At 43.7% G+C, this 21048-nt stretch overlaps 2 protein-coding genes across 4 annotated transcripts in view; one reads left to right on the top strand and one right to left on the bottom strand.

Annotated features, from left to right (window-relative positions):
• The window catches only part of CALU (calumenin), a 28401-nt gene extending 16136 nt beyond the window's left edge, over positions 1-12265 (top strand). For all 3 annotated transcript variants that reach the window (XM_019924337.3, XM_019924321.3, XM_019924328.3), the window contains exons 4-7: positions 2249-2415; positions 3074-3134; positions 8011-8210; positions 9880-12265. In XM_019924337.3, the coding sequence (XP_019779896.1) occupies positions 2249-2415; positions 3074-3134; positions 8011-8210; positions 9880-9984 (533 nt within the window). In that variant the 3' untranslated portion in view covers positions 9985-12265. The remainder of the gene's footprint in view (positions 1-2248; positions 2416-3073; positions 3135-8010; positions 8211-9879) is intronic.
• Positions 12266-13852: 1587 nt separating this feature from the next.
• On the bottom strand, positions 13853-16981 carry OPN1SW (opsin 1, short wave sensitive). Its single transcript, XM_004311115.3, is given in 6 exon segments — positions 13853-14061; positions 15054-15293; positions 15704-15854; positions 16162-16330; positions 16631-16951; positions 16954-16981. Coding segments are annotated over 6 exon segments (1062 nt in total). The 3' UTR covers positions 13853-13908.
• Between the last annotated feature and the right edge of the window lie 4067 nt (positions 16982-21048).

Raw genomic sequence — 21048 nt, forward strand, 5'->3', positions numbered from 1 at the left:
CTTTCCCTGGAGGCCTGTGGCTGGACAGTACTCGGGGTAATGAGGTGCCTTACAAAAGTGCTGAGGAGTTTTTGTGAAAGCGTGTTCTTGGTTCAGCTGAGTTCGGGTATAAATCACTTTAGCTTTTAGTCTGCTTTCCACAAAAGGAGCATTAACCCTGTCTCTGCCACAAGTAAAATGTGAGATACTACGATCCACCCTGCCTCCACCAGAACTAGACCAAGAGCCTACCCAGGCCAGATAGCCCAGTAAACTGGTGCTTAAGACAGACAATGGCACTCTGAGCAGTGATGATAGGCACGTGAGTTTAGTCATTAAAAATAAAGTTTAAAAAAATAAAAATAAAGTTTTAAAGCTTCCTTTTTCATCCTTATATATGTGCATGTTATCGGGCTACTTGATTCCAGTCACCATGGTTTAACTAAGGAGAGAAGGGCTCTTAGCTAAGAATCTACTCTTAATATATAAGTTGTCTTCTGTTATCTTTCTTATTTATGTTACATAGTTTGTACTGAAGCTTTATTTGTTTAGAAGAAATGACTTAGTATCTGAGAAAGATCGTACTTTCCTTAAATTCTTTGTCTCTAACCTGTTACGGCTTTGAGTATACACGTATACGATCCACAAAGCCTCATGATTCAGTCAACTATCTGACTAAATTTTGACACTCAACAAAGAATGAAGCTTCAAGTTGCTCATCTCTCAAAATAGAGCAGTAGTTTATTGTTGTTGTTTTTAACTGTGCTTAAAATATGGAAAGATTGAACTACAGTATCGAAAGTCAGCAGTGTAATGTTATTAAGGGACCCTGTGGGTCATTTTTATAAAACTAGTGCTGTATCTTTTTTAAAATTTGACCAATATGTTGTAGGAACAATCATTTCTTACCTTTAATATGGTGTCTTTTCCTTTCAAAATATCTTCACATGTTAACCTTATTAGGTCCATACAGCAACTCAGATTGAAAAGGGTTTTTTTTCCTTTTCTGCCATTAACTCCACATTTTTTCAACTTAAAGAAACAAAATTTCATTTTTCTAGATTCTTACGGAGAGACTAACTACTGCTTGTGCAGTTCAACATCCTAACAGATGGATAAATCCAAATTTAATTTGGTTGTAATTTAATATTTATCTTTTGTAACAGCTTTATTGAAGTATAACTGACATACGATACACTGCACGTATTTAAAATGCACAATTGATGAGTTTTGACAGATGTATGTATCGGTGAGCTCATCACTGCAATCGAAATAAATGAACATTTCCATCACCCCAAACAGTTTCCTTGTGTCCCTTTATAATCCTCAAGGCAACCACTGATCTGTTTTCTGTAACTCGAATTTATTTGCATTTTCTAGAATTTTACAAAAATTGGGGAGGAGGGGTAGTGAACAGTATTTGTATCTCATGGTATATTTCTGAGTTGGCTTAAGAAACTAAAGTGTGACCATTCAAAGTGGTGTTGTTCTGGTACTTGAATCCAGATGGCCTATAATGGGATAGAAGGCCTTTGATGTCTGGCTTCTTTTGGTGGGGGGCAGGGGGGTGCTGCATTGTGCGGCTTGTGGGATTTTAGTTCTGCTGACCAGGGACTGAACCCAGGCCCCTGGCAGTGAGAGCTCAGAGTCCTAACCTCTGGACTGCCGGGGAATTCCTGATATCTGGCTTTTTAATGAGACCCTAATGTTTAATCGACATAGCAGTGGCTAACATTCATTAAAAGCCAACTCTGTGCCAGGCACTGTTCTAGCACTTAACTTCTATTTATTTGCTTAGTTAGCCTCATAACAATCCTATGAGGCCAGCACTGTTATTATCTCCATTTTACAGATGAGTAAATTGAAGTACAGTTAAGTTACTTGCCCAAGGTCACATGGCTAAGAAGTGGTAGAGTTAGGATTCAAACTCAGTATGACTTTAGAACCACCGCTGCCCCTTGGATATATCTAGAAAACTCAAGCTCTGTGGTTGCCCCAAGAGCAGTGACAGTGAAGCATTACATAACGGATTACACAGTCCAGGAGCCAGGGTTCCATGTTGAATGGCAAGCATTTGCATTCAACTCAGACCTGATTTTGAGGTCTTTGATTACCAAAACTGAATGTCTTTATACTGCTGCAATTTTACCTGAGTAATCAAGAATTAATTCTTCAGTGCTTGGTTTATCTTTCTTGGAAATTGATTCCCCATACATTTTCATGTTTTCTGGAAGTCTTTTAAGATTTGACCTAAATTTTTCTTTTCTAGATGATCCAGACCCTGATGATGGATTTAACTATAAACAGATGATGGTTAGAGATGAGCGGAGGTTTAAAATGGCAGACAAGGATGGAGACCTCATTGCCACAAAGGAGGAATTCACAGCTTTCCTGCACCCTGAGGAGTATGACTACATGAAGGATATAGTAGTACAGGTGGGTGGGGTGAGAGCAAGGATTCTCAATGGAAACTTTCTCTTTTTGTTGCTTACACTTTCCTCTTTAGCCTTTCCTCTGTATTTAGAAGAATGACTTGCTATACAAGTGCTGGCCAGATTGAGTCCAAGCTCTGTCACTCTGTTTTTCTGTGATCTCGATGGTGCTTTAAGCTTTCTGTTTAGTATGACAATACGTACCATCAGATTGTGTATTTTGCCATTCATTGGTGGCTTTGTACTGTAAGCATGAGGGGAAATCCTATTTTTTAAACTATCAGGCACTGAGTAATGACAGTGATACTAAAGAATTTTCACAGAAGACAGTTACTGATAAAACATAGACTATAGCTGTAGATGTACTCACTGGTCACATCTCCTGTTAGAGTTAAGCATGACTAGGGCTACCAGATCATCATGGGCTTGATGGGGTAGTTCACTATTAAGTGTTCCTTCAAGAAGACTTAGTTATTTTAAGCTGAAGCATAAAAAATTGATAATATTTTACCATTCTTTCAGCTAGAAAAACCACAATTTCCTATGGATTAACCATACCCACACACATCTACATAAACGTGTGTGTGTGTTTTAATGAATGACAAATAATTGCCTAAACTAACTCATCCAGATACTAAGTCTAATTACTCTCTTCTGTTTAGGAAACAATGGAAGATATAGATAAGAATGCTGATGGTTTCATTGATCTGGAGGAGTATATTGGTAAGTGTGTTTCTAGTGTTTTTCTTAGAAGAAGCTGAGAAGCTTTGGAAGATATGTTCACCAACAGAAACAATTTACCCCATGGGTCAACTCTCAGCACATCGTTAAGTCAGACCGGTGTGAGGAATAGGGGGTCATGATAAAGTGTCTGTAGCAGCACTGGCAAATCAGAATGTAAATGTGAGCCACATATATAATTTTAACTTTTCTAATAGCCACATCAAAAACAATAAAAGGAAACAGATGAAATTTATTTCAATAGTGTATTTTATTTAGCCTAAGATTCCAAAATACTATAATTTCAACATTTTATCAATATAACTCATTGAGGGTTTTTTTTCCTACAAATCTTCAAAAGTTTATTTTACACTAAAGCACATTTCAGTTTGGACCAGTCACATTTCAAGTCCTCAGTAGCCCCATGTGGCCAGTGGCTACTGTAGTGGACAGCACTGAAATAGTACATCCCAGATGCCCTGTGGAATTGACAGTAAGGAGTTGCAGGGAGCCTAGACTGGCATTAGGAAACGGAAATAGGACAAAAGAGACAGTTGGATGACTAAGAGCTGTTGATTCCTCTTAGTCTTTCCTTTTCGCTGTATTCTATTCATGTTTTCTGTCTAGATTCTCTAATTTGTTTCCTTTCGTCTTTTTTTTAAAAATCACTCCTTTCTGCCATTTTTCCTTTTAGTTGTCTGGTTTTGTTTTCTTTTCTTTTCCTTTTTCTTTCTTTCTTTTTTTTTTTTTTTTTTTACTTTTTTGACCACACCTTGGCTTGTGGGATCTTAGTTCCCTGACCAAGAATCGAACCCTTGCTCTCAGCAATGAAAGCTCGGAGTCCTAACCACTGGCCTGCCAGGGAATTCCCAGTTGTCTGTTTATTTTAGATGCTACTATACCTTCAAATTGTCTGATTATTTTAGATGCTATACCTTTCTCTCAAGTAAAGCTTTTTTGGCCATGCCGTGCAGCATGTGGGATCTTCGTTCTCCAACCAGGGATCGAACCCGTGCCCCCTGCAGTGGAAGTGCAGAGTCTTAACCATTGGACTGCCAGGGAAGTCCCTAAAGCTGTTTTTATTATCCTCAAAATAATTTCAAGATTTTCCCATTGCTTTAAAAAAAGGAGCTGCCTCTTAGCAAGTAGTTGAGCAAATTGTTACACAATTAGTGTGATGGAAATTAGCATAAGTAAAGGAGAAGAGATGGAAGATACTACAGATGTCTTTGTTACAAATGTTATTCCATTTTAAAAGATATTAGATAATTTTATATTTCCAATTATTATTTTTACTCATAGTAACTTAATTCTAGTGCACCACTGGTTTTGTGTTTCATAAGACAATTTGTTTTTAGGCTTCTGATCTTTACCTGGAATGTTTATTTTAAGTGTGAAAGGGAGACTTAAGCCCTTACCTCTATCCCTGTATGTCACTTCAGTCCATTGAACAAGTCACTCCTTTACTCAAATTTTGTCTAATTATACCTGCTATTTATTTTCTAGAGTTATTCCAGTTGAATTACTCCTTGAATACTCTTTTCTTCTAAGACTCCATGATGTACTTTGAGAGGGGTAAGCAGTGGGAAGATGGAATTTTTTTCCAAAATGATTTTTTTAGTGGAGTTCATCAGCACAGTGGAAATAAATGCCTGGGTGCATTTACTGAGCCCATTTCAAAGTCGACTGTTTCTTTTTTTTAATATTTTATCTTTTAATTCTTGGTTTTTGTCATTTTATCACCATTGCTAAAACGGAGGAACTCATTTTGAACCTCTTGAGAGGAATTAAGTTTTATAACAGTTAAGTACCATCATTTACCAAGCATTGGGGCCAAATAAAGAGATACTTCTATCTCCCTCCCATCGTATAGATCAATTGTTTCTTGAAACTACTGAAACTATCAACTGTGTGTGTATGACTTTGTTTTGCAAATCATCAACTAATGCAAACGCTTTTACATCTTGGGTGCCGGGCTTTGTAAAGCTAAAAAGCCTCCCAAACAGTATCTTCCAGTTTCTGGGGGTATGCTAGTTTCTGCCCTGTTGAGAGGAAAGATCAAAAAGAAACAAAGGGTCTTTGCCTCTTACATTTAGCATTAATAAGTCCCCAGAGTTATACTGTTGAGCCATTTAAATTTATTACACAGCATTGCAAGCATACACAAAATTAAATAGAATAGTATAATGAATCCCCTGTACTTACGCCCAGTCACAGCAGCCATCAACCCATGGCCAATCCTTTTAAATCCATATCCACGTCTTACCTCCTTTATTATTTTGAAGTAAATCCTAATCAGCATCTCATTTCATCTGTAAACATTTGGTTATATCTCTCTTAAGATACATATGTATCTCTAAAAATTTTTAAATAAAAGCTCAAAAAATTAGTAATTCCTTAATATCATTATATAGGTTGAATTTTTTTTTAATTGTATTTGTTTGTTTGTTTGTTTGTTTATGGCCATGTTGGGTCTTCGTTTCTGTGTGAGGACTTTCTCTAGTTGCAGCGAGCGGGGGCCACTCTTCATCACCGTGCGCGGACCTCTTGCTCTCACAACCTCTCTTGTTGCGGAGCACAAGCTTCAGACGCACAGGCTCAGTAGTTGTGGCTCATGGGCCTAGTTGCTCTGCGGCATGTGGGATCTTCCCAGACCAGGGCTTGAACCCATGTCCCCTGCATTGGCAGGCAGATTCTCAACAGCTGTGCCACCAGGGAAGCCCAGGTTGAATTTTTTAATAGAAAATTAAATAGTATTAATTCTTATCCTTACTTTTCTAGCTTTAAGATGCACTTACATTATGTTGTATATTCTAGCTTCTATTAAAAGCATGTCTTTCAGGAAATTCCCTGGTGGTCCAGTGGTTAGGACTTGGCACTTTCACTGCAGGGACCGGGTTTGACCCCTGGTTGGGAAACTAAGATCCCGAATGCCGTGTGGTGTGGCCAAATTAAAAAAAAAGAAAGAAAGAAAAATACGTCTTTTAAACGCACGTTTTCCTAACGTGCGTTTCCTAATACACATGTATTCCCTATTTCAGAATTTCCCAATCTGTATACAGTGAAAGGTCTCCCTGACCCTCAGGACAGCTAGGGCAAGGTGCTGGCCAGTGGATCGTACAAATACTGTGTTTTCTGAATGTGCTGTAACATGAAAAAAGAATTGGCAAGACCTGCTCTGAGACTCCCAATTTGTGTTTAAGACAGAAAGGAGTAGTTCTACTCTTAACCCTCAAGTTCAGGAAAATGACAGTGCCAACTGCAAAATGCTGGAAATAGTAGAATATAGTAACAAGTTTGATGTCCTTTATTCAAGGGAAAACAATCCATGGATCGGGGGAGTAAAGTACCTCACAAGCAGTGGAGCATTCTTCCTAGGGGGTTTTGGGCAAGAGCAGGCTTTATAAAACATTAGAGGGGCAACTCAGATGCAGGACATGATTGGCTAGGAGGTCAGGGATTTCCTTATTAAGATAACAGGTCATCTTTTCTAAGGGTAAGGTAAGTTGACTGAAGCTGAGCTGGAGGGTTGTGATTGATATATGTTAGGTTTTCTTAGCAGTGTGGGCTGACTTAGGTTTAGATTTGTGGCATGGGCCGGGCCACTGGGGCAGCCTCCATTTTATGGGTCCCAACATACAGATTACTTTTATCACAGGTAAATAACTGTTTAGAAGTTACTTAGACTTATATTAGGTGTGTTCCCATACCTTACATGAAATGCATGTACACTTACTTTGATATAGTGTAATTTAGGAGTCTTCAGACTTTCACTCATGTAATTCCTAAAAGAATTTTGACAGTAGCTAAGCCTGTGTGCCACAACTACTGAGCCTGCACTCTAGAGCCCGGGAGCCACAACTACTAAGCCTGTTTGCTGCAGCTACTGAAGCCCGTGCACCTAGAGCCTGTGCTTTGCATCAAGAGAAGCCACTGCAATGAGAAGCCCGTGCACCACAACAAAGAGTGGCCCCCGCTCGCCGCATCTAGAGAAACCCCACGCGCAGCAACAAAGACCCAACGCGGCCAAAAAAAAAAAAAAAATTTTTTTAAATACTTGAAAAAAAAGTATACTCTGTAATTGGTTGGTGGACAGTTTGACTTATAGACCTCTCAAGTTTTCTTTAGGATTTAAAACCACATCTTTCTAAAACTAGTGGTCAGGTTAATTAGTAGTGAAATGGAATGTAGGGAACAACTATCTTATGAAAGTTGGTCTTTACCTTTCTTTTTATTTATTTTTTTTAAAAGAAATTTATTTATTTATTTATTCTTGGCTGTGTTGGGTCTTCATTGCTGCGCCGGCTTTCTCTGGTTGCAACGAGCAGGGGCTACTCTTCGTTGTGGTGCACAGACTTCTCCTTGTGGTGGCTTCTCTCACTGCGGAGCACAGGCTCTAGGCACGTGGGCTTCAGTAGTTGTGGCACGCGGGCTCAGTAGTTGTGGCACACGGGCTCAGTAGTTGTGGCACACATGGGCTTAGTTGCTCCACAGCATGTGGGATCTTCCTGGATCAGGGATTGAACCCATGTCCCCTGCGTTGGCAGGCGGATTCTTAACTACTGCTCCACCGGGGAAGTCCTGGTCTTCACCTTTCTTGACGCTAGTCATCTCCCTTTGTTTCTGCATTTTTTTTAAAGGATTCTCTTTGCTCTCATATCATTCAAGACCAACAGCTGGAAATATTCCTGTTGCAAGATCAATAATCACACATCAGGAAAACTCCTTGCTTCTTAAGGTCTCTCTGACCTAAAATACCCTTATAACTGCTATTAGGTTCCAAACTGATGAATGAGGAAAAAGGGTCAGGTCAGATTTGCATGGGGCAGTCTTTGAGAAAAGACAAACTCATCTTCTGTATGGATGTGTATTCACACAGGTGACATGTACAGCCATGATGGAAATGCTGATGAGCCAGAATGGGTAAAGACTGAGAGAGAACAATTTGTTGAGTTTCGAGATAAGAACCGAGATGGGAAGATGGATAAGGAAGAGACCAAAGACTGGATCCTTCCCTCAGACTATGATCATGCAGAGGCAGAAGCCAGGCACCTAGTCTACGAATCCGACCAAAACAAGGTAAGTCTGTCCAGGCCCAAATAATCTATCAGTGATGAATTCTGTTTCTAGGGGATTGCCTAAAAAATTCCTGTTAAGGTACATAGAGCATTTAAGGTCTTAATTAGTTTGAGTCTGCTATGGATCTAAAGTTGGCGATTGAAAACTTACAGGGCAGCGCTAGCTCTCTGATCTCATTTTAGAAATCCCTTTGCCCAATGTTCCCAGCATTGGAGAAATTTAGGCCTCAGAAAGAGCCTCTGGATATAGCCTGTGCCCAGCATGCATCATCTGCTATCTTTGGAACCCCAGGAAATCTTCTTTGCTTTTTTGTTGTTATTTCCTTTGTTCTTTTATCTTTTACAGGCTCATTTTGCCTACTCAAAGCTGGTTGTTTCCTTCTTAAATCAAGTATGCTTTTTAAAATTAAATCATTTGTAGGAGCTTATAAATCAGCTTTTCTCTGAAACCTGTTAAAATTACCCTTGATCAATTATCTGAGAAGGCATTCAGTTCATTAAAAGAGTCGTGTTACTACTGAGCCCTGTCACCTTTTTCAGAGATTTGAGTGCTCTCCTTAGAGCAAACTGAAAATCAGTCTAAAGTTGGGGGATTCTAGAATTCTAAATGTTCTTTTATTTAGACTGATCTTCGGTTTTAATGTAGTTTCTTTTTTCTTTTTTTAAATTATTTTATTTATTTTTGGCTGCGTTGAGTCTTTGTTGCTGCGCGCGGGCTTTCTCTAGTTGTGGTGAGCGGGGGCTACTCTTCGTTGTCGTGCGCAGGCTTCTCATTTGGGTGGCTTCTCTCGTTGCGGAGCACAGGCTGTAGGCACAGGCTTCAGTAGTTGTGGCTCGCGCAGGCTCTAGAGTAAAGGCTCAGTAGTTGTGGCGCATGGGCTTAGTTGCTCCACGGCATGTGGGATCTTCCCGGACCAGGGCTCAAACCCGTGTCCCCTGCATTGGCAGGCGGATTCTTAACCACTGCGCCACCAGGGAGGCTCCTAATGCAGTTTCTTATTGAGCCTTTTTGAGGGTCAGTCTGTTTTGGGTTCTTGCTCAGTCACTTCAGTAGCCAGGTGCTGTGTCCTGAGACATGTGAGAAAAGGAAACTGATGTAGTCATCCCTTGGGAATCTAGCCTAGATAATTCTTGAGATGAGTATCTGAGCCTTCATTTGGGGTTCTGTCTGGAATATGATTGGTGACTAGGTCATTTTGGAGTTGAAGACCGTGCTTGATATTAGCATATTTCATTGTTCCTGTTAGACAAAGACTTGATTCACTTTGAAGTATTTTTCCTGCTATTCTTGACTATCTCTTACCCATATCTAGGAGATGTCCCACATTTTGCTCGAAAGGGAGCGTTTTCTTCTCAAAAAACAAACCCATATCCCTAGCATTGAGCTATTGAGCTATATTATTTCCATCCTTCCACTTAACTTCCTTGATAAGAAAAATGTATCAACTGCTGTTTACTCCCTCTTTGCGTGTGTGCGTGTGTGTGCGTGCGTGTGTGTGTGTGTGTGTGTGTGTGTGTGTTGGGGGTGGGCAGTGAGGATTGAGTTCACATTTAATTTAGTGGGAATTAGAATCGTAAATCTTGACTAACCCCTGTTGTATGTTAACAGTGTTCTAAATTTGAAATAAGAAATATATTTTGCATCAATTCACTGTTCTCTCTACTTTCAGGATGGCAAACTTACCAAGGAGGAGATTGTTGACAAGTATGATTTATTTGTGGGCAGCCAGGCCACAGATTTTGGTGAGGCCTTAGTACGACATGACGAGTTCTGAGCTGCAGACAGAGGAACCTACATTTCTTCAAAAGTAATTTATTTTTACAGCTTCTGGTTTCACATGAAATTGTTTGCGCTACTGAGACTGTTATTACAAACTTTTTAAGACATGAAAAGCTGTCTTAAAAATCCCGTCCCCATTCCTCCTCCTCTCTGAGGGACTGGAGGGAAACTGTGCTTCTGAGGAAAAACTCTAATTAGTACACTTGTGTTTGTAGATTTACACTTTGTATTATGTATAACATGTGTGTTTATTTTTGTATTTGTTCTCTGGTTGGGAGTATGATATGAAGGATCAAGATCCTCAGCTCACACTTTGTAGGCAAACGTTAGCCCTTCACTCTGTCTCAACCCTTATCATATAATTTTTATAATTCTGAGTTAATTTTAAGCCTGAGATCAATAAGAAATGTTCAAGAGAGAGAAGAGGGAAGAAATAGTCCCCACAATTCATATTTAGAGAGATAACACTTAAACTTGCCTTTTGAAAAGTATCCTGCATAAGTTGGAGGGGCCGAATATTTCATTCAGCTGCTCCAGGTCCAGGTCCTGGCATTGTCTGGGCAAGGACCGATCCCTGTGCTGTAAGAAAGCTTGGCTCAACTTGATTTCATTCATTCTTTTTTTTTCCTTCCCTGTAAGACTAGCTGTTTGCTAATTTTGTCAAGCACAGCTGTGGTGGGAAGAGTTGGGGCCACTGTCTTGAAAATCAGTCAAGTACTGAGTGTGATCTCTTTACAGAGCTATACATAGAAACAGCTGGAAAACTAAAGGAAAAATACAAGTGTTTTTAGGGCACATGCTTTTTTCTGGGTATGCATCTATTGAAGTGCTCAAGACTGTCTTGCCTATTGAATCACTGTAAGTGCCCCTATTCAGCTCCTATTTCCCCAGGTGTTCCAAGGAATTAATCTGCACTGCAGTTAAAATGTACTCCTTTCCAATCATGTCATTGAAAGTGCCTTTAATGAGAGAAATGATCACTGAATGAGGATTCTCTTAAGAAACTCGAAGATAAAATAAAGAGAAGATTATTTGGACCACCTTAAATGAAAGCTTAGAACCTCCTAGTGTGGTGGGATTTTTTTCTTTCCTTTCTCCTTTGGACGGTGGTTAAATAGCAGTATTAGTTAGGGGCTTGGTTGCAGTGTTCTTATCTTGTGGGCTGGTTTCCAAAAACCACATGCTGCTGAATTTACCAGGGATCCTCGTACCTCAGAATGCTAACCACTTACTACCAGGCCTGTTTCTGTGTCAGCTGGAGAGCGTGAGCTAAGACTCAAAGATGAGAGGGCTCTTTGGTTTGAGGACCATCGCTCACCCTTCCTGCCTTCGACCCATCACTCCCTACGTTCCCATCTCCCCACTGCCAAAAAAAAGTTTATCATGAATCAACATGGCCAACCCTGATCAAAGAGAGGGACATTGTAGAAGGAGCTGAAGAAACCACCTCTGTTCCCAACTCACTTTACCTATATTTTACATAACAGGAAACTGTCCTTTTTGGTCCCTTTCATACAGATGGACCTCTTTTGAGAAGAATTATTATATTCCAAGTTTTTAGCCCTCAGGTTACTAAGACAAATATATATATATATATCCGTTATTATTTCATATATCTTTCTGGATAATACATTCAGGTGGTGCTGGGTGATTATTATAATCTGAACCTAGGTGTATCCTTTGGTCTTCCACAATCACGTTGAGGTGGGCTACTTGGCCTGGTAAAAAGCCGGATATCGTGTAACTCCACCCCAGCCTTTGCATTGAGCTCTTGAGAGTGGATACATTCTTTTAACCCCAGTATAAGGGAGTGGAAATTCTCTGCCTTCCAGATTCCCCATTTTTCTTGTTAAGAAGATCAGGGATAATTAATAATGCCCACCAACCCTGGCTTGGAGAGGGCACGTCATGAATTGTGTGGCAGGAGATCCTCATAGGTCACTAGGTACAGAGAACCCAGGCCTTATGTTAAAGTCACGCACCTAGAAAGCAAACCTCCATCTGCTAAGACAGCAACTTCTGGATGCTGGGTGCTCATCAGTAAGCATTGTACTCTAATCTCTAATGATCCCCCTGGATTTTTTTTTTTTTTCCTTTTGGTTTAAATCAAGCCTGAGGCTGGTGAACAGTAGCTGCACACCCACATAGTGTGTTCTGTGAATGCTAGCTCTCTTGAATTTGGATATTGGTTATTTTTTATAGAGTGTAAACCCAGTTTTATATTCTATAATGCAAACAGGTACCTATCTGTTTCTAAATAAAACTGTTTACATTCACTGTGGGTTATGAATGTCCTTTATTTTCTTAAGAAATGGAACTCTTGCTTAGAATTATGGGTGTTATAAAATGGCACAGAAAAAGAGCTCTCCTGGAAGGTTTATCATACCCCCCACCCCAACCCAGAGAAGTTACTGCCTTCTCCCAAATTGGTTACTCTTTTCTTCCTATTCCTGAAATCTTCTAGCATCCTTCTACAGCTGTAACCCTTCTCTGCTTCCCTTAGGCCATATAACTGGAGAGGAGCCCAGCTGCTCATTACATAATTGCCTGATACCAAACACAAGCCATTTCTGAATGTACACACATTTATCTTGATTTTTATTTCAAAAAGTCTCTTCTTCAGGGGGTGGGGAGAGGGAGTATAAGGTAAAACAGTTTTTTGAACATTTTGTATAGTTTATAAATGGTATTAGATGTGCAAATTCATTTTGAGAACATGAAGGGAATTAAACTATTAACTTCAGTAAATACACAGCTTAAAACAGATATATAGGTTTAGCCAGATAGGAGGTGTGGGGGGAAAGGAAGCACCTGGAATATTCATGCTGGTACAGGGGTTTGTGGGCATGGCTGTCCCAGCCAAAGCGATAGCAATTACTGGCAGTGACAGCATAAGAAAGTTCTTTCAAACTCATTTGGGACCTACTAAAGGGTTTTTTTAAGGTTTTTGTTTTGTTTTGTTTTGTTTTATTTATTTATTTTTGGCTGCATTAGGTCTTCGTTGCTCTGCTTGGGCTTTCTCTAGTTGCGGTGAGCGGGGGCTACTCTTTGTTGTGGTGCGTGGGCTTCTCACTGCGGTGGCTTCTCTTGTGGAGCACGGGCTCTAGGCTCGCATGCTCAGTAGTTGTGGCTCGCAGGCTCTAGAGCTCAGGCTCAGTAGTTGTGGCGCACGAACTTAGTTGCTCTGCGGCATGTGGGATCTTCCCGGACCAGGACTCGAACCCGTGTCCCCTGCATTGGCAGGCGGATTCTTAAACCACTGCGCCACCAGGGAAACTCTAAAGGTTCTTTTTTTAATGTCTCTCCCATTTCTAAAGTGTTTCCGTAAGTTTGTTTTAATTCAAAATGTATCATCTTTGAACAGATCCCCAGTAGGGAAAAAATGTTACTAGAAAGGAAAATAATTGTTGTGTACACACTGAAAAATCATCAGCCAGACTGCTTTACAGTTGCCGTGTATGTAGAAATCTGTTCTCCAAGTGCTGTAAATTCTGCCACTTAAGAGTAGAAACTGGGCTTCCCTGGTGGCGCAGTGGTTAGGAGTCTGCCTGCCAATGCAGGGGACATGGGTTCGTGCCCCGGTCCGGGAAGATCCCACATGCCGCAGAGCGGCTGGGCCCGTGAGCCATGGCCGCTGAGCCTGCACGTCCAGAGCCTGTGCTCCGCAACGGGAGAGGCCACAACAGTGAGAGGCCCGTGTACCACAAAAAATAAAAAAAATTAAAAAAAGAGTAGAAACTGATGATTGTTGAAATGGCCTTTGGGGTGGTCTGAAGTAGACCCAGCTGGAACAGTAGCTTTGTGTAGGTAGGAAGGAAATAGTAGGAAAATGGAAAATTGACCTCAAATTGCTATCACTCCCCTTCCCGTTTTCTGTGTTGTAGTAGTTTGGTTTTTGACAGGCAAGGTAGAAATTTCCTTAAATGTAAAATCCTTGTTGCTGCAAACAGGCCAGTATGGGGCCAACTTGGCTAGAAGAGACGGTAGAAACTTCCATTTTCTGGGAGCTAGACATGTCAGACTCATCTGTCATGGGCCTTCCACACACCATCTCCATGATGCAAGCTTGGAACTGGAGGAAAGAGCAGAATTGGAGATAGTCCCCTTGGTAGAGCGGTACAGAGGAGATAACATCAGGAAGCATAGGGGAAAAAAGATCTCATTCTTTGTATCCTCAAAGCCTTGCACAATGCCTTATACACAGGATCTCCTCAGGTGGTTTTGATTATATCTTCCCAATACTGAGAGCTAGCTATATTCCAGGCTAAGACTACGCACTACTCCTGGGTCTACAGTGATAATCCCTACACATTCTGGCTAACTCTGAGAATGTGTAGAATTTCACTGTTGGGAGACCTCACAAACCACCCTGCCCCATAAGAGCACTGTCAAAAGTGACCCCAGAATAGCCCCGCCCACCCACCCCACCATTACTTGAAAGCGCTCCCAACTGGGGAAGGACTGCCAATTCCGTTTCTGTCCAGGAGGTTTCGCATTCGTTTTGAATCCATCTCTGGAAGTGAGGAAACAAAATAACAATTCTCAAAGCAGAGTGTTAGCTCTACACGGCAGGAACCCTCCTTGATTTGTCTGAGTTTGGGTTATTAGCTTAGATTCAGGATTTGGGATAGGAAGCCACCTGGTACCTTCAGATGATAAGCTGTTTTAGAAACGTACGCATGTGTTGTGATCTCTGTGTTTCACATAAATGGTCGTGCAGACTAGAAGTTGGAAAGGATTAAGAACTCGTGAAATGGAAATTTAGGGGCACTGCTGATCTATCAGTTTTTCAGTGAAACGGAAAGCCTTTTCACTTCTCATCCTGCCCTTTGGAGCAACTCGAATTTTATGGCTCAAGTTGTCTTCCCTGAGTTCTGTGATCTTGTCTGGATGACCACGCCTTCATCCCTGGGCTTACTTACCAAGTGCTTTCTAGCCTGCTAAGGGTTTCCACGCCTTCCCTGTTGACCCCTAGAAACCCTTTGAGTGGAGTCCCAGGTGGTTGGAGTTAAAAGTCATTGTTGAGAAGAACCAGGTCTTAGGAATATAAATAGAGAGCTTTACCTGCTTATTCATGAAGCAGTAGATGATGGGATTGTAGACGCAAGCACTCTTGGGGAAGAAGGCAGAAATGGTGACAAACCGTAAGTCCACCCCGTGGTTATGGTTGTTGACTATATACATGGCCAGGGCAGCGTAGGGCGTGTAACAGAGACAGAAGGATCCCACCATCATCACCACCTTGTGGCTCACCTCCCGCCCAGCCTTCTGGGTTGTAGCTGCCTCCTGCTGCTGAGCTGCAACCTGGAAAGAGCACAGAAAACATCACACCCTCTTATCCCTGGCCCTGAACTCCTAGATCTCTGGACTCTTCAACTAGGGGGCCATCTACTCTAATTGTCTCTCTGCTGTCCCAGCTTTTGGCCTAGTCCCTCTGTTTCCCCCTCCTTGAGGAAGGCAAGATGGAGGCAGCTCTCTGGTCTGTGACGATGGAAAAGATCACATGCGTCTCTTGATATACCTGAGCAGGAATGACTCCGCCTTATTCTTCATTTCATCATCTCCCTGTCCCCACTTCCTTCACTGCTTTTTGATACCCCTCTACCTGACTGGACGTTTCTGAATGTTTTATGTTCTAGAGCACTTACCCGCTCTTCCCTCTCACCTAGAGCCTTGTGATCCCTTCCTCCCTGACCCTCACGAAAGGCACTCACAGCTCTGAAGACCCCCAGCAGCTGAGAGTAGGAGAAGCAGATGAGGGAGAGAGGCACAGTGTAGCAGAAAATGAAGAGAAACCAGGTATAGTACTCGCTGTAATATTTGGTGCCCACGGTGCAGGAACACTGAAGACCCTCGGGGGCAAACCTGCAAGGGACCAAGCACTTACTCACTGTGAGGCTCAATTAGTAGAGAGGGAGATGAGATTCTTGGGTTGTGTTCTCCACTTAGAACCCAGAATGACTTCAGGCAGCGGGTATTTTCTGTCCTCACCAGCGAGCCTTTAGCAATTGCAACTGCAGGGTAAACTTTAGCACTTGTCTCCCACAGCCCTTTCCCTTATTTATTCCACCAGCTCTTTAAAAATTAGAGGTCAAAGACTATACCCAATTCCCTTCCCGCCCTCACAACCTGAGCTTCTAGCTACGTCAGCAAAGCGGCCCCGCACTCGCACCGGCTCCAGCCAAAGAAGGGTGGGATGGAGACACCAATACCAATGGTCCAGGTGGCCAGGACCACCATCAGTGCGTGCTTGGAGCTGAAGCGGAAGTTGCCGAAGGGCTTACAGATGATGATGTAGCGCTCAAAGACCAAGAAGGCCAGTGACCAGCCTGTCAGCAGACCTGTGATGAAATGTGAGGGTAAGAGGGTAAACAGCCCCACTCATCCTGGCAGGCAGAGTGGAATACAGATGGGGTGGAGAAAGCACAGGGAGGGAAGGTTGGAGTGGTTAGTGAAGTAGAGTTTGGGACTCGGTCAGACTTCTAGTCTGGGTGGCTTTATATCTCAGTATGCAAAAGAGCACCAAACTTCTATCCCCCAGACTCCTCTTTGGGGCCCACTCTCACCCAACAGCCTGGCCCCTGGTTCCAATCATGGAGCGGTGTCCTTTGCCTCCCCCCAGCCCCCTTCTCCTGCAATACCTGCTGTACGGCCCAGGAAGGCCCCCAGAGCACAAACATGGCGGCCGAAGACAAAGTATCCATGACAGCTGGTGATGAAGACGACAAAGACAGAGAAGATGCAGTAGATGAAGCCCCCCAGGGATACGTTGACCAGAATGTAGTTGAGTGGCTGCCGCAACTTTCTGTAGCGCAGTGTGGCCACCAGCACTGTGGCATCGAGTGGCGTCCCTACAACGAAGACAAAGCCCGTGAAGGCTGCCTGGAGGTGGAAGGCCCAGACAGGGGCGAGGCGGTACTGAGGCCCATCCCACGGCCCCACCAAGATGTTCTTGAACAGAAAAACTCCTCCTCCTCCGACATCTTGCTCATGGGATGTCCACCACCCCCTCTGATTCCCCTTATAGATCATCCTCCCACCACCACTTCTCCCCGACCCTGCCAAAGAACCTCTCCTCCAAAGCCACTTTGGAGCTCCCTGAAAGATCAGTGCTGATCCTAAGCTTCCTAAGGACAAAGTTTGGGATTAAAGGCCCTAAGCCCCCACCTAAACCTTTTGTGACCCCAAAGCCGATTGTATGTTCTTCGGAGGATAAGAGTGGGCTCAAAGGATCCGGACATGCAACGGTCAGGTGCTGTAATGAATAGGAGTGGGCTCATTAGGGCCTGGGAGACGCTGACCCATGTTTAATGAAGACCCTCCATCACTTTTTCTTCCCTTTGAGTGGACCTGTGGAAGGCACCCTTCTTCTTTGACTTCAGGCACTACTACATCCCTGTAGGTGTTTACACCCCATCTGCCCCTTTGTGGAAGGTGCCCCCTAAGTGTCCCTCTCCAGGGATCTTGGGCTCACAGCCAGCCTGGGAAGCAGCCTCAGGCTGCAGGAAGGGGCAGGGAATGGAGAGTTCCCTGGAGCACCTTAGTAACAGCCTTCATGGAACAGTTCAGGGGCAGCTCGACAATGCCTAGAGGTCTAAGGCACCCCAGGCTGCCAGCTTCTTCATGGTGAGTCCACCCAGAGAGGGAACCTTTCCTACTCAGACCTCCCCCAGCCAGGTCGAGGTTAGTTTGCTCACTGTCCCTCTCATGCCATGTTCACACCTGCCCCTGCCCTTAGCTCAGCAGTGCCCAAGCTGCCAGTCATCCTGTCTGCTCATCCAAGACCTGCCCAATGAATTACGTAATTCACTGTCCAGAAAGTCAACACAAACCAACTGTTCTTCAGATTATGACAGGCAAGAATGGGGTTTCACAAAGGAGACATCGGTGTGATATAATAATGTCCTCAACAGCATTCCTGAGTAGCACAGCAACCAGTTTCACAGGATCGGGTCTCCTGCTGACTATTACCCTCAATATGGGCTCCACACAAAGCACGATTCAGAACTGGACATAAACCAGAACCACTCGGCTGGGGGCCAAATACCAGCTCTGCCAGGCTACTCTAATCCAGAGGACATTTCAACTCTCTAGAGGCTTGAAAGGCATTATTCCCTAACCTCTCTAATCATTGCTTCTCCCTGCTTAGTTTTTTATCAAGTGGATTTCTGTTTCAAGTGGATTGTATATGCCTGGGGCTCAAAATTCAAAAAGTACAAAAGAATATACAGTGAAAAATACATCTCTTTCCCACCCAGGCTCCCAGTTCCCCTCTCTAGAAGCAACCAGTGTTCACTTTTTGCTGTGTTTTTGATGCGTAGGTTGAAATGATGTGTTGAGCTTGAAATGTGTTGTGACAATGTTGTCTGTTAAATACTGACCAGTCAGACTCTCCAGGCAAGTGGTGAGATGAGAGAAAGTTCTACATGCTCTTGTGAAAATGAGGAATCGTCCAAGGATTTGCCTGAATGAAAGCCATCCTCACGCCTGGGAGGAAAGAGGAGAAACCACCCCCACCCACCCCGCCCCAAGGTAGAGCCATGACTCTTCCTAGAGAATTTCATCTGCTGGCTTTGAAATACAGAGACAAATGAACCACTGAGGGCCTAAACTCCTACAGCCTAGATCAAGGCCACAGTAATTTTAGCCTGGAAAACAATGCATGGTAGATGGCAATGGATTTCCACCAGGGCGGCACTCCTCTCCCCCACCCTGTTACCCTGGAGACATTTGGAGGTATGTGGGGTGGGAGGGGGGTGTTTTATGGCTGTTGGCAAAGAAGGGGATTACTGGTATTGAGTGGGCAGGACACTGCTCTGTACAGGCCACACTGAGAATGATCCTGCCTCATATTCCAATAGTACCCCCAGAGAAAAGCGCTGGCTGGGACCCAGTCCCGGTCTCAGCCCTGAAACATTCTCAGCAAAGTCCCCCTGGCGCCCTTGCTTGGAGACACCTCACTCCTTGGCACACCCAGCGAGAGAAACAATTAGGAAATGTGTACTGAGGTAATGCAATGACGCGTTGAGTGGCTTTTATTTATAAGCCAGTTTAAAGCTGGGAAACAGCTACCCAAAAAAGTCCCTTTGGTTTGAGAATAGATGAGCTGTTGCTTTTCTCTCTGGCCATGATTGGTTAGTGGAGCCAGTCGTCTGGTCCAGACACTCTGGATGGGGATAATAAAACTTCATCCCCTGGGTACAAAGGAATGTTAGCCAATATGTTCTCTAAAGCGAGGGCCATTCTTCCCCATATCCAACAGACGCGTTGGTTTATTAGGAAGCCTGCTTTTGCATGGATGGTGGGAGGGTTTCTTTAGGCTTATGGCTTTTACCTCGAGCCAAGTAATGAAGATCCCCCTGAATATCTGTTGCCCCTGGTGGTTTTTTGGTGCACACTCCTGGCTTGCTTTCTTTCCCTCATTCACGCATTCATTTATTCCACAGACATTTGCTAAGAGATGCCTACAACAGCAGTTGTGCTGTGAGGATGAAATGAGATTAATCTGGTAGAGTGCTTACCTAAGGCCAGGTACACAGAAATGCTTGGGAGTTGTTTGTTTCGTCAGCAGGATTGCCAAGTGCCAGACACGAGGCTGGATCCAAAGATCAATAAGACAGATCTCTGTCCCCCCAGAAGCTCCCAGCCTCCTAGAGGGAACCCCCCTCTAGGGGGTCAAACAAGGGTCCTGGAGGTGTGATGGATGTGGTACAGTGGCAGCACAAAAGAGAGAGCCAGACAGAGCCTACTGGGTCTCCTACAAGGCCCCAGTTTCTGATGTGTGACCTCTCCCCTCACTCTCATTTGGGGAATCCCAGCCTGAAGAACCCCACCCAGGCCACCCTTAGCCGATCGGCAGGCTCTTCCCTGAAGCTTTCCTGGGTGGGATGAACAGGACAGGCTGGGGTGAGGGAGGAAGTGTGGGTATTTACAGGATGTATTCCCATCTCTGGTTTTCTAGAAAGTCTGGATAGCAGTGTGTATTGCATTTAAAACACACTTTGGATTCAGATAAATGTGCTTCGTATAAGTCGAATTTGGGCACGTTTCTTTTTCTTACAGTGGGGTGACAGCTATCTCGCAAGGCTGTTATGAGGTTAAGTAAGATCTGTAAAGCACAGATCACACTGCTCAGCCCACGGTAAGCATTAAGTGGCAGCTTTCCGCTTATGTATTTTCTCCTTGCCCTCATGTTGCCATCATAATAACCCCTTTCCTTTGTATAGCACTTTACAGTTTGCAGAGTGCTTTCACATACGTTTTCTCACCTGATCCTCAAATTACCCTGTAAGGCAGACAGGGCAGGTGTGACTTCCCCACCTGACAGATGAAGAAACTGAGTAATTTAGCAAATATCACCTAGTCAAGGGTGATCTGGGACAGACTTCTTAGTCCCCACCTAGGAGGCAGATGAGTTTGGAAGATTTTTTTCTGGTGGTCTGATCATGAGGTAAGAAAGAAGAGTGCTTCTTCATGGGTGCAGGAGATGCCAGGCAGGCCCCCTCAGCCCTGGGGTTCCCGGAAGGGGGGCTGGCTGGAGACTGGCTCCCTCCCTGCCCTTCCCCAGCAGCACCCCACGAACTCCGCTTGGCAGCCCTGAGGGAGAACTGGATGGTCACGGGGAAGATGGGACCTTGCCTAATCACCGTGTGGCTCCACAGTGGACCAGGGAGCAGTGGAGAGAGCCGAGGGGCAAGGCCTGCTGGAGTGCAGCCGACCTGGGCTGGGAGCCAGCCTGGACGGAGGAGAGAGGCCCTTCTAGGAACCACAAACTGCGGCTACTACTGATGTAGTAAAGAAGACACAGCTGGCAAAGAGTAACCCTCAGTGGCTCTTTGGTCTAGGGCTATGATTCTCATTTAGGGTGCACGAGGTCCCGGGTTTAAATCCCAGATGAGTCCTACTTTTGCTGGATTTTTCTTTTTTTCTGTTCCCCTTTCCCCGCCACACAAGTATACGTTGCCTGCCCTTTCTCAAGTTGAAGCAGAGATGACCCAGTGGTGAGTGAATAAAGGACCCTGAAGACAAGCTGCCAGTCAGTCTCCCCATTAGCCATGGC

Source organism: Tursiops truncatus, chromosome 9 (assembly GCF_011762595.2).
Source record: "Tursiops truncatus isolate mTurTru1 chromosome 9, mTurTru1.mat.Y, whole genome shotgun sequence".
In the NCBI taxonomy this organism is placed as follows: domain Eukaryota; kingdom Metazoa; phylum Chordata; class Mammalia; order Artiodactyla; family Delphinidae; genus Tursiops; species Tursiops truncatus.